The sequence below is a fragment of the Tinamus guttatus genome, unplaced genomic scaffold (genome assembly GCF_059628265.1).
Source record: "Tinamus guttatus ecotype Peru unplaced genomic scaffold, ASM5962826v1 Tinamus_guttatus_pri_ptg000035l, whole genome shotgun sequence".
Lineage (NCBI taxonomy): Eukaryota > Metazoa > Chordata > Aves > Tinamiformes > Tinamidae > Tinamus > Tinamus guttatus.
Window position 1 is genome coordinate 9,602,757 of NW_028288569.1, and position 14,222 is coordinate 9,616,978.

The following is a 14,222-nucleotide window of genomic DNA, read 5'->3' on the forward strand; positions in this document are numbered from 1 at the left end:
GGACGCGGACACGGCCAGAGAGACGGCCCCGCCTCGGGCGGGGCAGAGGAGCCGAGCCCCGAGCAGGGGCCGCGGCCGGGACAGCTGCGGCGGGGCTGAGCCCCGGCGGGCTGCGGGAGCGGGGGTCGCGGGCTCGGAGCCCCCGCGCCGGGAGCAGAGGCGCGCTCCGAGGGCCGGGACGCAGCGAGGCTCCCAGCGAGGCACGCGCCGACCGTCGCTCCGGCAGTGGCGGCCGCAGCTCTGAGGCCGCGCGGCGACGGCGCCAGGCGCAACAGCCGCGGCGAGGGCGTCACAGGGCGGCGGGGTGACGCCGCGGGGTGACGCTGCCACGCGCCACAGAGGGCTCCTAGACGTGGGGCTGCAGCGCACGGAGGAGGGGCTGCAGCTCCCCAAGAAAGAGCACCGTCGCTGTTAGTGTGGTTGTCGCGCAACTTTCTCTTTTTCAGTGGTGCCCTGTGATTGTAAATCTGCTACTTGTTGCAGATTTGCCAACGCTGCCAGTTACTATCATTAGTAGAAAGTCATGTTTCGTTTCACAAAAATCCCCATTTACGGGTTGACGGTATTTGCTCAACTGAACTGAGCAGAAAAGCAGAACCATGCAAAAAAATATAATTCCCAACCACACTCATTGTATAGATTGCCATTACATGTTTGAAGTGCATGAGTAGGGTGGAGCTGTTAGTTTGTATATTGATATGTGCCCTTCATGAAGAGTCTGGATTTTACTACCTGTAGAATCAAGGCAGGAAGAAGTTCACCAGAAGGGCCCAGGTGCTCTTATGCTACTGAGCAGCAGCAGAATACTTCCATAAGATGATTAAATGAAGATTTTTTCCCTCCACTTCTGCATGTGTGCTGTATGCCTTAGCGGGAGGAAAAATAGCAAAGCTTGTATTTGATCAAAGGAGCGTGCAGTTGGCTGTGGATTACAGTGCTATTTGTGCTCCATATATACCAATAACACGCTCAAAACAGGCTCTGTTACTGATGTCACTATCCCTGATAAGGAAGGTCACCTCTCTTTTTGCAGTGAGGTTGCAAGTCTTTAATGGCACCTGCTCCTGTCCAACACTGCCTTACAAGCCATGTATATAGCTGATACTGTGCGGTTAGCCGTTAAATATTACCTGCCATAGTGATACAGACAGAAACCGGGATCTGTGCAATGGAACTCGAAGCCTGTACCTCAAGTTCCTAAATGAGGACTCCAGCGTGAGCAGCCTCGTTCCCCCTCAGTGGAAGAGGGGGCTTCTCTGGTATGGGGGATAGAGATCTTTCTCTTGGGGATGTAACTGAAGTGGCCACCAGATAAGCACTGACTTCTCACTTACTTGGAAACCATCCTTGAATTGCAACATACATTACTGTTCCAAATGAATGGGATTCTTCTAATCGAGACTTTTTTTTTTTTGTAGCTTGTCAACGCACACATTGTAGCTTGCACACATTGCTGGGACATCCTGCGTACCGCATTCTTTAACTCCTAATTAGCTCTTTAACTTTGAAGGGCAGCTACAGTGTGAGTGTACTGTTCACACAGTCATTGAGCATTCCCAGATTTTTGGAGTCGAACCCTGACAGATGTCCAAATATCTGGCGCGGGAGATCAGGTAAAGCCATGGTCTCCACTCGGCAGAGAGCTTCCACCAGGAAGACTGTGGCGACCCAGACGGAACCGCCACAGAAACATGCAGCGGTCCAGGTTTCTGGCTGCGGGGAATGTCTGAGCCTCTCCACGTTACCAGGGAGTGGCGAAAACACCGTCTGCCTTAGGTGTGAGCAGGTGGATGACCTGCTCGGCCTGGTGGCGGAGCTAAAGGAGGAGGTAGAACGGCTGAGGGCCATCAGGGAATGTGAAAGAGAAATAGACTGGTGGAGCTGCATCCTGCAGTCTTCCCAGGAAAGCCACCCTGAGAACCCCCCGGTTCCGTCAGAAAATCCAGTGCCCTCTTGCCCTAGGGCAGAGCGGGCAGAATTAACAGTATCCAGGGACAATCAACAATGGAAACGCGTCCCCACTCGAGGTGGCAGAAGATCCCCTCCACGGCCCACCTCACCTCCACCTGTAACCACATTCAACAGGTGCGAGGCCCTGGAACTTGTGGATCAGACAGAGGAGGCCTTGAACCAAGGCCCATCTAGGGGGCTCTCTCCAGAGAGGCAGTCTGGTCCATGCTGCAAGGCTGCTCCCCCTAAAGAGAAAAGGAGCACCCGGAAGAAGCGGCGGGTGATCGTCGTGGGTGACTCCACGCTACAGGGCACGGAGGCACCGATATGTAGACCGGACCCCTCATCCAGAGAGGTCTGCTGCTTGCCAGGGGCCAAAATAAAGGATGTTACAGAAAGGCTCCCAAGGATTGTTCAGGAGTCGGACTATTATCCTCTAGTATTGTTTCATGTGGGCGCTAATGATGCCGTGGGGAAAATGAGGGATATCAAGCAAGACTTCAGAGCCCTAGGGATGGCCATCAAAGGTACGGGTGCCCAGGTAGTGTTCTCCTCTATTCTGTCAACGAGGGGAATGGATTCAAGGAGGAGAAGGCGGATATGGCATCTTAACAACTGGCTGCGCCGCTGGGCTTGGCAACAGGGTTTTGGCTTCTATGACCATGGGACTCTGTTTGATGACCACCAGCTAGTGGGGAATGATGGGACCCATCTCAGCAAGAGGGGCACACGTCTCTTTGCCAAAAGGCTGGCCAACCTGGTTAGGAGGGCTTTAAACTAGGCAAGAAGGGGGAAGGGGAGTGTCACACAGACATGGCAAGCAGTACCGCGCAGCCTAGGTCAGATGGCGTCCAGTGGGAGTATGCTAGTGGGGAAGGGAGGATAGGAAATGATCACGGAGGGTCCTCTTTCACCCCTCCTGGGAAACCTGTGGCCTCTGTTGCTTCCCTGAAATGCCTGTACACCAATGCGCGAAGCAAGGGGAATAAGCAGGATGAACTGGAGATGTGTGTGCGGTCCCAGCGTCATGATCTTATTGGTATCACAGAGACGTGGTGGGATAGCTCGCACGACTGGAGCGCTGCCATGGAAGGCTATGTGCTCTTTAGGAAGGACAGGCTGGGAAGGCGAGGTGGTGGAGTTGCTCTTTATGTGAGAGAGCAATTGGAATGCATGGAGCTCAACCTGGGAGTGGAGGATGAGCGAGTTGAGAGTTTGTGGGTAAGGATTAGAGGGCAGGCTAATGTGGGAGACACTGTGGTGGGTGTCTGCTACAGGCCACCTGGACAAGACGAGGAGGTTGATGAGGCCTTCTGTAGGCAGCTGGATATTGCCTCACGGTCACAGGCCCTGGTTCTCATGGGGGACTTCAACTACCCCGACATCAACTGGAAGGACAACACAGCCAGGCACAAGCAGTCCTGGAGGTTCCTGCAGAGCGTCGACGATAACTTTTTGACGCAGGTTGTGGAGGAGTCGACGAGGAGAGGTGGGCTACTGGACCTCGTGCTATCAAATAGGGAGGGCCTAGTAGGAGATGTTAAGGTGGGGGGTAGCCTCGGCTGCAGTGACCATGAGTTGGTGGAGTTCAGGATTCAATGAGGAGGAGGCAGGGCTGTAAGCAGCCTTGCAATCATGGACTTCAGGAGGGCCAACTTTAGCCTCTTCAGAGACCTCCTCGGTAGGATCCCATAGGCTAGAGCTCTAGAAGGCAGGGGGGCCCAAGAGAGCTGGTTAGTTTTCAAGCGGCACTTCCTCCACGCCCAGCAACAGTGCATCCCTGTGTGTAGGAAGGCAGGCAGAGGGGGCAGGAGACCTGTGTGGAGGAGCAGGGAGCTTGTGGCAATGCTCAAGCAGAAGGCAGCGGTATACAGAATGTGCAAAAAAGGACAGGTCCCATGGGAGAAATACAGGAACGTAGTCAGGGAATGCAGAGATGCGACGAGGAAAGCTAAGGCACGGTTGGAACGCAATCTGGCAAGGGACGTTAAAAATAACAAGAAAAATTTCTTTAAATACATTAACAGCAAAAGGAAAATCAGGGAAAACGTGGGTCCGCTGGCAGACGGGATGGGCACCCTGGTTACAAATAACACAGAAAAAGCAGAGTTGCTGAATGCCTTCTTTGCTTCGGTGTTTACCAAGGGCAGCCCATTAGAGCCCCAGGCCCTAGGGACAAGAGAAGAAGCTGGTGGAGAGGAAGACCTACCCTGCGTAGAGGAAGATTGGGTCAGAGAGCACCTAAGGAACCTCGATACCCACAAATCCATGGGTCCTGATGGGATGCACCTCAGAGTGCTGCGTGAGCTGGCAGAGGTCATATCTAAGCCGCTCTCCATCATCTTTGAAAGATCCTGGAGAACAGGGGAGGTGCCGGAAGACTGGAAGAAGGCCAATGTCACGCCAGTCTTCAAAAAAGGCAAGAAGGAGGACCCAGGCAACTACAGGCCAGTGAGCCTCACCTCCGTCCCCGGAAAAGTGATGGAACGGCTCATACCGGCCGTTGTCTCCAGGCACATGGAGGACAAGAAGGTGCTCAAGAGTAGTCAGCATGGATTCACCAAGGGGAAATCTTGCTTGACTAACCTGATAGCCTTCTATGATGAAATGACCGGCTGGATAGACGAGGAGAGAGCGGTGGATGTCGTCTATCTCGACTTCACCAAGGCTTTTGACACCGTCCCTCACAATATCCTCCTGGGCAAGCTCCGGAAGTGTGGGATAGATGAGTGGACAGTGAGGTGGATTAGGAACTGGCTGGATGGCAGGGCCCAGAGAGTGGTGATCAGTGGTGCAGAGTCTAGTTGGAGACCTGTAGCTAGCAGGGTCCCCCAGGGGACCAGTCCTTGGTCCAGTCCTGTTCAATTTATTCATCAATGACCTGGATGAAGGCACAGAGTGCTCCTTCAGCAAGTTTGCTGATGACACGAAACTGGGAGGAGTAGCCGATACCCCAGAGGGCTGCGCTGCCATCCAGAGGGACCTGGACAGACTGGACAACTGGGCGGTGAAAAACCTCATGAAATTCAACAAGGCCAAGTGCAAGATTCTGCACCTGGGGAGGAATAACCCTAGACACCAGTACAGGCTGGGGACCGACCTTCTGGAGAGCAGCTCTGCGGAGAAAGACCTGGGTGTCATGGTGGATGACAAGTTGACCATGAGGCAGCAGTGTGCTCTTGTGGCCAAGAAGGCCAATGGGATCCTGGGGTGCATTAAGAAGAGCGTCTCCAGCAGATCGAGGGAGGTGATCCTGCCCCTCTACTCAGCCCTAGTGAGGCCGCATCTGGAGTATTGTGTCCAGTTCTGGGCTCCACAGTACAAGAGGGATGTAGAGCTGCTGGAGGGAGTCCGGCGCAGGGCCACAAGGATGACCAGGGGCCTGGAACATCTGCCCTACGAGGAGAGGCTGAGGGAGCTGGGCCTCTTCAGCCTGGAGAAGAGAAGGCTGAGAGGGGATCTAATCAGTGTCTATAACTACCTCAAGGGAGGGAGTGCAGAGGATGGTGCTGGTCTCTTTTCAGTGGTGGCCACTGATAGGACTAGAGGAAATGGCCGCAAACTGAAGCACCACAAGTTCCACAGGAACTTAAGGAAAAAATTCTTAACAGTGAGGCTGACAGAGCACTGGAACAGGCTGCCCAGAGAGGTTGTGGAGTCTCCTTCTCTGGAGATCTTCAAAACCCGCTTGGATGCAGTCCTGTGCCACGTGCTCTAGGTGACCCTGCGTATGCAGGGGGGTTGGACTAGATGATCTCTAGAGGTCCCTTCCAACCCTAAGCATTCTGTGATTCTATGATTCTATGATCTGTTGAATTACAGGAAGCAACCAGGAGGCTGTCATCTCCACATTGTTCCTGGTCTTAGCTTAAGGCTACAGGTGTCTCCTAAATGCCAGTCATCTCCCAGCAAGGTTTGCTGCGTCCTCACAGTGGATGTGCCATCAAGCACTGCAAGTCCAGAGCGCTAATCACAAAGCGCTGCCCAGAAGCCTTCTGCTGGAGAGCAGTAGAACACTCTAGCAAAGAAGTCAGGAGGCAGAAAGCTTTAAATGTATTATATACACCTAGGCTGCTGCTGTGGATAGTGCTTGTACTGCGTGCTTGCTCCAGCTACATTTCAAAGGCACATGAAGAGGAGGATGGAGCAGGCTTGTGTGGTGGGGATCTCTTGTGGAGAGAGCCGTGAATGTTCCCTGGGAAGTGCCCTGAAGGTTTCCGCTGCTAAATGCATCTTCCACAGCCCTCGCATACAGATGGCCAGCTTTCTTCTTAAAGTTCAAACTAGCTTATTTTTATGAAGACTGAGACGTTTTGGAGCTATTTACGTACACCAGGTGTTTAAAATCAAAACAGCACCAAGCAAAACAAAGCCAACACCAAGTTATCATATATAGATTAATAAATAAACATATGAGTGATATACATACGTACATGTGCACAGGTGATGTCCTCTGGTATTGCATAGTCCTTAAATGGCCTGGTAAGCAGCCAACATGCATGCTTTCATAACACATTAGCACAGACGTTACTACATCTTCTTCTGCCTTTGAACATCCTTGGGAGTTTGTGGTACTGTTGTCACTCAGCAAACCTCTCCTTATCAAGTGCATTAAGACCAGCCACCCTTAGATCAGGTAAACTGAGATTCTTGCAAAGGCCTTTGTGATCTTACAGCAGGGTTTTGCTTCCCACTTTGGGAATCCCTGCCGACTACCCCCACACACTTTCTTGTTCCTTCTCATCTTTGGAAAGGCCTTCTGGGAGGCTGTGCTCCATCAGCTTGCCAGGCCTCGAGCTGCTGCCGACCCGTTTGCGACTCCATGATCGTCCTTCTTGCCCGCTTCTAGGCAAGGGGGACAGCTGCTGTTGGCCAGGCCTCAGGAGCCTCCCGCCATTGGCAGCACGTGCCCTCCATCTTTGAGAGCGGCCTCCCCCTGGCAGTGCAGGAGCACTCTGAAGGGCAGGAGCCAAGGGGACTGCTCTCTCCCCGCACTGTAACCATTAACAGCTCCTCTTAGGCCAGATGCAAGTGCTGAATTGCAGTCCTGCTTTTCTCCTCGCTCTCACTCATGTTCTGCAGGATCAAAACACGCTGGGGACCATATGCAAAGGGTTCATGCCCGACTACCAAAGGGCACCACAAGCCAAAGTGACAGACTTTCTCCACTTGCTTTTGCTTTGCAGAGAGAAGAGCAAGTGCCCATCACTGAACAGAAGGTCAGTCTTGCCAAGAAGGCTGCAGGGCACAGACATTTCTTCAGCCCTTTCGTCTTCACAGACTCCACACAAAGCAAATACCCTTCCAGACCCAGGGGCCTTGCAACCTTGCATGGCTAGCAGCAGCTCTCCCCCTCCCTCCTGCCCAGGCCATGGGAAGCCTTGTCCTAAAAGGCAGCAGGAGGCAAACAGAGCAGCCAACTCCAGGCCCCTGTCTAAAAAACCCAGCGGAGCTTTCAACCTCCACTGAGGAAAAGGACACAGGCTGCACGCTGCCAGCAAGCGGCCAGACTCCGACCAGTGGTTCCCCCTTGGCAGCAATCCCGCCGCTCCTATTCTGTAAGAGGGACAAGCAGCGGGAGGAAGAGGGAACAGGTACGTGCGCAGGGCGGGCCAAGTCAGGAAGGGGACGGGAATAAAACAGAGATGTCCCAGGCTACAAGCTTTATTAAATAGAGTATCGGATGAACACCTTCACTTGAATGCAGCTGAATGCCATCTACACACCACTCCGCCAAGATCTGGAGGGCACGTTTCCCCAGACTTCCTTCCTCTCGAGATATCCACTCTTGGCAGTCCCCACTCCAGAAAGCCACTTCTGAGGTAGCCCCGCGTGGGAGGAGGAATAAAAGGCCTTCTGTTAGTGCTACAGGAGGAAAAGGGAGGAGGTCCCAAACCTGAGGAACCAACCCCATTAATCCCAGTAGACAGGCACCTCTGCTCACAATGCAGACACATTCAACCCAAGGCACTTTTGCCCATCCGTGCAAATGCAAGGGGATATAACCACACATGGCCAGAGCGCTAGTCCCAAAGCCACAAGCAGCATATTTACACTGTTTACAGCGAGTAATCTGACTTGGGATGCCCACTTTTTTTTCTCATTACAAACCAAAACTCTCTTTAATTTACTCAGTAGCAAAGGATTCAGGCCAGAACGAGCTGCCTTTCCCTGCAGCAGCCACATTTTAGACAACCCTTTTTCATGGCAGCGCTGCCGACTTACTGTTTAGGCACAGGGGTGCCCGAGGACAGTCATCTGGATCACCCCTCTGAGACCCCACAAGACAATGCCCAAAGCCGAGGAGCTCGGCTTCAGAACACTACAGGCATGGCCACAACTACAGTCTGCAGGCATCTCCTTTCAATAGGGCCCTGCTACGTTGCGGGCACCACAGCACTGAGTCACAATTAGAGCTGCCTGAATCCTTCCCAGCATTAAAAAGCAGTGAAGAGCACAGCTTGCCCTTGCCTCCACTCTGTGCAAAGCAGGGAATGGATCATGGCATTCAGTGAAGAATTATTCGCCCCCTTCTCCAACTCTTGCCACGCGGGCCCCAAACCTCACCATTCCGTGAGGAACGTGCTCTCCACACACACTGCAAAGGCTGGGGCACACTCGGACCAGAGCTATTGCTGAGCTTGCAGCAGGCTCTGAGCATCGCCTCACAGATTCTCTCAGGGTGATCCAGGGGACTGTGCTCGCCCAATTGTGAGGGTCACCAATGCTGTCCGCACTAGCAGACTGGGTGTCCCGGAACTAGGCATGAATGCGTGCTCCTTTTCCCCTTTAAAAGCTGAACCCTTCTCATTCATACTCTGTGGGCAGCTCATTCAAGCACATCATGCATGTCCAATGCCTTACCTCAGCTATCCGACCTTCCAGTCGCTCTGCCACACAGGAAGCATTGCCTGCTGCGCTCCCCATCAAAGAGTGGCTCCTGTCCAGCTCAGGAGGGTAGGCAGCAGCGGCTTCCGCAAGGCCTCCAATAACTCTGCCTTGCTGCAGGCGTCTGCTGTGAGCCAATTCATTTTCCAAATCCCTGATTTTCTGCTGTAGTTGCCCTACCAGGGAAGCTTCAGCAGTGGCTCTTCTTTGTTCCACCTGCTCCTGGGTGGCTGCCTGTGTCTGAAGCAGATTGTGTGATTTCAGCCTCCAGGGAAGAAGAACTTTCCCCCGACACCTGACGACAGTTTCCACACACCCCCTTGGAAGAGCACAGCCTTACTCAGGCGCCTCCTCACTGCCCTCAAGAATCCACGGCCAAAGCCAGAAGCACCACGTTACACAGCGCTTTCTGTTCACAGATGGAAACCTGCTCTTAGCACAACCTTTATGTATTTTGGTTTCCAATCAAAGCTCGGACTAAGAAGTCACCTCTCTCTCACCAAGACACTAGCCCCTTCTCTTAATGCAGTTCCCCGATTCTCCAGGGACTAATGTGCGTAAAGATGATGATGCACAAAATGGCTGAGGACAAGCATTCCACAAGCTCATGGCCTTCAACAGACTCCTCCAGATATAAAGAGCCCATGAGCCCACAGCCCTGACCAGCACAAGCAGGAAACACTGAAAAAGGACAGTGGTACAGAATAGATGAAGGACAAGGCACAAATGGACTGAGCATGCCATTGCCAAGTACGTTACCTGCAGAAAGAGATTGACTTCCCGTAGTTTTTTCCTTAGTTCTCGCTCGGCCTTTTCTTCAATCCCTCTTTTATAGTCTTTGATGTGGCTGAGATCTGGCGTGCTGGTCTCTACATGGCACCTGAGGGCAGCCACCTCTTCTTCCAGCTGCCGCTTCCTCTTCCGCAGCTTTGCCTGGCTCCCATGCATGCAAGTCAGCTCTTCTCGCAAACCTTCGTTTGCTTTCTTGAGCTGCCTCGAGTTTCTCTGCTCTGCAGAGAGCCGGTTGCAAAGTTCATGCACCTGCACACAGCCAAGGGACAGGCAGAGAGGCTTAAGCATACGCAGTCCTTTGCAAACCAGGCAGGCTGGGTGCTGAGACTGTTTGTCACCAGCTCACTCAGTTTTAAAACCAAGTGAAAGCCATGCTCCTCTGCTAAAAGAACCACCTCTTTTAAAGGTGTCTCAGAAGACCACCTCAAGTTTCCCACCCTTCTCAGGTTAACTCCAGCAGTCCCCTAGCCAATAATGGCTAGGAGTTTTGCACCCCTGAGGACAAGTTCCAAAGCACCAGGGTTCTTCTTCAGGGAGCGACTCATACACTCCCAGGAGATCACATATCCACATATCCTCCTTCTCCTTTCCTCAGGAACATACATCATGTGGGGTGTTCTGCATGCAGTGGGGCTGCCAGCGGTCTTCCAGGCTTGCCTCACAGTCAGCACTGCCTGACTTTGTGAACACCGCTCCAGAAAGCGGCTTTCTCAGCCGTGGAGGAAGAAGCCCTATTCGCTCTGGATCAACGTGGCAGATTCTTTCCAAGAACTTTCCAGAACAAACATACAGAAACAAGCAGACCACAGCTCACCTTTGTTCTTAATAGGGCCTCTTCGCTGCCCCCTCCAGAAGGTGCGTCCTTCAGTTTCTCCTGTAAACTCAACTGGGACTCACTCTCGCGCCTCTCGTAGGTCCTTAGTTTCTTCAGAGCTTTCTCCAGAAGCCTCTTGGACCTGCACAGCCATTTAGGGAGTGACTTAGAAAAGCCATAGGAAAAAAAAAAAGAAGAAAGCATTCCCCTTGAAGTTGCTCACAAACCATTGTCTCAGCGTCAATTAAAGCAACCTTGACTCCCAGCTTAACCGATAAAATGCTAAATGCTAAAAAGCCATACCTGCTGCATTCTTTCTGCAGTTCCATGCTTTTCTTCACTGCTTCCTCCAGCTGGGCTTCTGCTGCTTGTTTCTTCTCTGCCTCCTCCTTCTCTGCCTTTTCTTCACTCTCACACTTTCCACACAGGAAGGAGAAAGGGCATACACAGCTCAGTAACGCCATGCGTAAGCACCAGCTGCACAGGGTGTTCCTCACAAAGAACTTGCAGGATGTCTCTCTATGCTAGCCTAGGGGCAGCCACAATTGCCCTGCCCTGCACCCCTCAAAACTGAAGGCCACCTGCTACGAGGGGCTCTGGGGAGAAAGGTGCAAAAGAGCCTGAGAAACAGCTTCCTCTGTCCCCCTGGCACCAGCAGGTGGTACTTAGCTATCCACATCAGTGGACAGCAGAGCTTAACTTAAAGCTTCAGGGGAATCAGCTGCAATCAGTAGGCAGGAGAAATCATCGACTGGAAGAGGGAAGTCAAGCAACCCTTGATGTACCTGCTGATATTTGTCTTCTTTCAAAGGCACGTGCCTTGTCCGTAAGGCAGAGAGCAGATCTTCCAGGCTCTTATGAACCTATGGAACAAAAAAGCCACACTGATGCTTTCCGGACTCATGCTCGCACCTCATTCAAGGGGTATTAGCAAAGGGAAATGCCACCAACATTTCTCCATCTCACTACTCCTTTACAATCTACCCCCAGTTTGAGCCCTGGAGCAGTTCTCCTTCATTAAGGACTTGTCTCCTAACTCGGCCCAAGCACACAACACTGCCTAGGCCTGTGGCATTGCTTTAGCAGCTGCACCTTGGCCTTCGGCAGTTTTCGGAGTTACTTTATGGAACGACACCTTCGAGCCAAGGAATCCACAGTCAGTAAACAGGAAAGGTGTCAGAGGTTTGGCAATGAAGTCTCCCTTGTCACAGCCTGAGGATGCCGCTTTGGGCTTTGCTTGGCACCAAAGCGATTCCACGAGCTAACTCGCTCTTAGGACAGCAACAAGTGCTACTGCTTGAGGGCTTAAGCACCAGCACTGCTAAAAAGCAGCAGACGCTCAAAGCAGCGCATGAGTGTCAAAGCCTCTCCTCGCACAGTGCTAAGGCTGCACAGTAGCCAGGGAAACTCTCAACACCAGAAGGCCTTGGAAAGGGACAAACTAGAGCTGATCCCCTGTGGACTGTCGGAAATGATGTTCCCCTAGGCTCCCCAGGAAAACCTCTTCCCACAAGTCCCCACATACACACACAGCTAGGCTCAGGAGCTCAGGAAGAAGAAAGCTTAGGAGTAGCCTACAGTGGCAGAGCTGTGCAGCTCTTTCTGCAGGGCTTCAATTCGAGCCGTGTGTTGGTCACTTCTGCCTTCCAGCCTCACGTTTTCAAGCTCAAGCCTTGAAAGGAAACACAGGGAGACAGCACTGTGAAGTAACGGCCCTCCAAATTCTGGATGGGCTTGCTGCGATGCAGCCAGCTCCTCCTCTTGCTTTTACACCACCCCGGAAGGCAAAGCCTTGCTTCACCGTGCCGCTTCCTTACCGCCCCACTCTTTCTTCCAGGTGCTTTAGGCTAACTCTTTCCAAGGAGGCTTCCACAAGGTCTTGCAGTTGCTTCGAAGAGGACATTGCTTCCCTCTGCTTTTCTGACAGGGCCGCCTGCAACTCCTCAACGCAACGCGCAGTCTGAAGACGCTGCTCTTCCGACTCCTGCAACTGTCAAACCAGCCCCCACGGTACTCAGCTGCGTTTGCATACAGACAAGTCAAGTGCTTTGACTCCCAACTCATCTCTCCCAAATCCTCTTGCTTTGCCCTCTTTCCTACTAGCCTCTTTCTTCCATCCCCACCTTGTCTTCCTACAAGCAGTCCCCAAAACCGCCCCAACACCAATCCTCTTCCTTCTGGGACTTGTGACGCTCCTGGCGTCCGGGCGGTCACTCCTCCGTGGGAAGCATTAGTTGCAAAGTCCACCCATGGCCAAACGGGGAGGCTGCAATTCCAACACTGTGCAGGCACCTCTACCTTATTCTTACACAAATGGTGCAGAGACAGTCCCTAAACAGAGCAAGTGGCCCAAAACTTCAGAGTAGAATGCAGGTTCCTTCCTTCTTGGGAAGGAAAAGGGCAGAGAATGGAAAAAGGCCCCAAGCCAAGAAGCCAGGATCTCCACCGTTTCTCCGGGAGTGGACACCCTCCTTTGCCTAAACAAAGGCAAGAACACCCGTACGTGCCACAGATTGGTCAGGGCCTTTCCAAGGAACTACACTCCCCTTTGTCCAAGGGAGGACACAGGAAGCGCACAGCAAAGACCCTGCCAACCTTAGGCACCGGGGCTATTACACCAGGCAAGTCAGTCACTTTGAGGCCCTTCGATCTCCCGTGTGGACGTGAGGCCCAGTGCAGGCTCAGCCTGCGCGACCATTCAGAGCACCTGCCTGAGATGCTGCTTCACATGGACAGTGCAGACCCCCATCTAGCAAGGAGGGATGCTGCTTTCTGCAGCTTTCACACTGCAGCACCCTGCCCGGTGGAGGAGGAAGAGCAGGTCATTTGGTCCAAACTTCCACTGCCTTCACGGGTTACGACAGGCTGTAGTGACTGACTTGCTCACGTGCCCCTGGCACCTCTTCTCAGAATACTGCCCTCTGCTTGTTCATCATTTGCAGGGGAAAAACAACCTTGTCAGGCTCATTAAAGTAGTTACTCTTTTTGCCTACCTTGCCTTTAAGCCTGTCCAACTCTTTTAGCAACTGCCCTTTCTCTTCCTCCAGGTCCTTGCAAACACGGGTGGCAGCTTCCAGAGAGGCTTCTGACATCAGCTGCTTTCTACGAGCCTCAGCAAGCTCCTGCTCCAGTTGTCTGGCCGTGGCCTGTGGACATAGTTACATGCACAGGAAGAAAAGGCTTGGACCACAGATTCCACTTTCCCTTCTTTGCTCTTACATTACAGAGCTGCTTCAGGCTTCAGAGGGAACCTAAACATAACGTATTTTGGCCACACCAGTGCGCCTCTGCACAGCTGAGGTCTGCTCTCTGTCCACTGGGAACAGCTAAGCTTTGCCATCTCTTCTTTTAGCTCGTGGCTTCCTATGAGTTAAAAATGGCCAAGTACTGTTCTTCTTGGAACAGCACATAAACACAGACGTGCATCTATGTTTAAGAAAATGCCAGCACTCTGCTCAGATGCACGTGGTGTTATTTGACTGCACACACGACTGTGATCCACAAAGCCAGGGCTTCATATCAGATCCTGTGAAAATGAAAGCTTAGGAGTAGCTTACAGAGGCAGAGCTGTGCAGCTTGTGCAGCTCTTTCTGAAGAGCTTCGATTTTAGCTGTCTGTTGTTGAGCTCTGCCTTCCAGCCTCCCATTCTCAAGTTCGAGCCTTCAAAGGAAACATAGGTCTCAGTATGGGAACCCAACAGAGCACAGATACCCACTCCAAACTGTGGACTAACAACATCTCAAGCAAAAACCTCCCTCCAAATCCCATATTTGCTAGC

General features: G+C 52.6%; 1 protein-coding gene across 1 annotated transcript in view; it reads right to left on the reverse strand.

Annotated features, from left to right (window-relative positions):
- Positions 1-9,199: 9,199 nt before the first annotated feature.
- LOC148596018 (uncharacterized) overlaps positions 9,200-14,222 on the reverse strand; it is a 30,807-nt gene continuing 25,784 nt past the window's right edge. The window contains exons 11-16 of the mRNA XM_088534402.1: positions 12,262-12,434; positions 12,023-12,116; positions 10,748-10,860; positions 10,445-10,586; positions 9,598-9,879; positions 9,200-9,247 (exon numbers count right to left, since the gene is read on the reverse strand). Of these exons, the coding sequence (XP_088390528.1) occupies positions 9,200-9,247; positions 9,598-9,879; positions 10,445-10,586; positions 10,748-10,860; positions 12,023-12,116; positions 12,262-12,434 (852 nt within the window). The remainder of the gene's footprint in view (positions 9,248-9,597; positions 9,880-10,444; positions 10,587-10,747; positions 10,861-12,022; positions 12,117-12,261; positions 12,435-14,222) is intronic.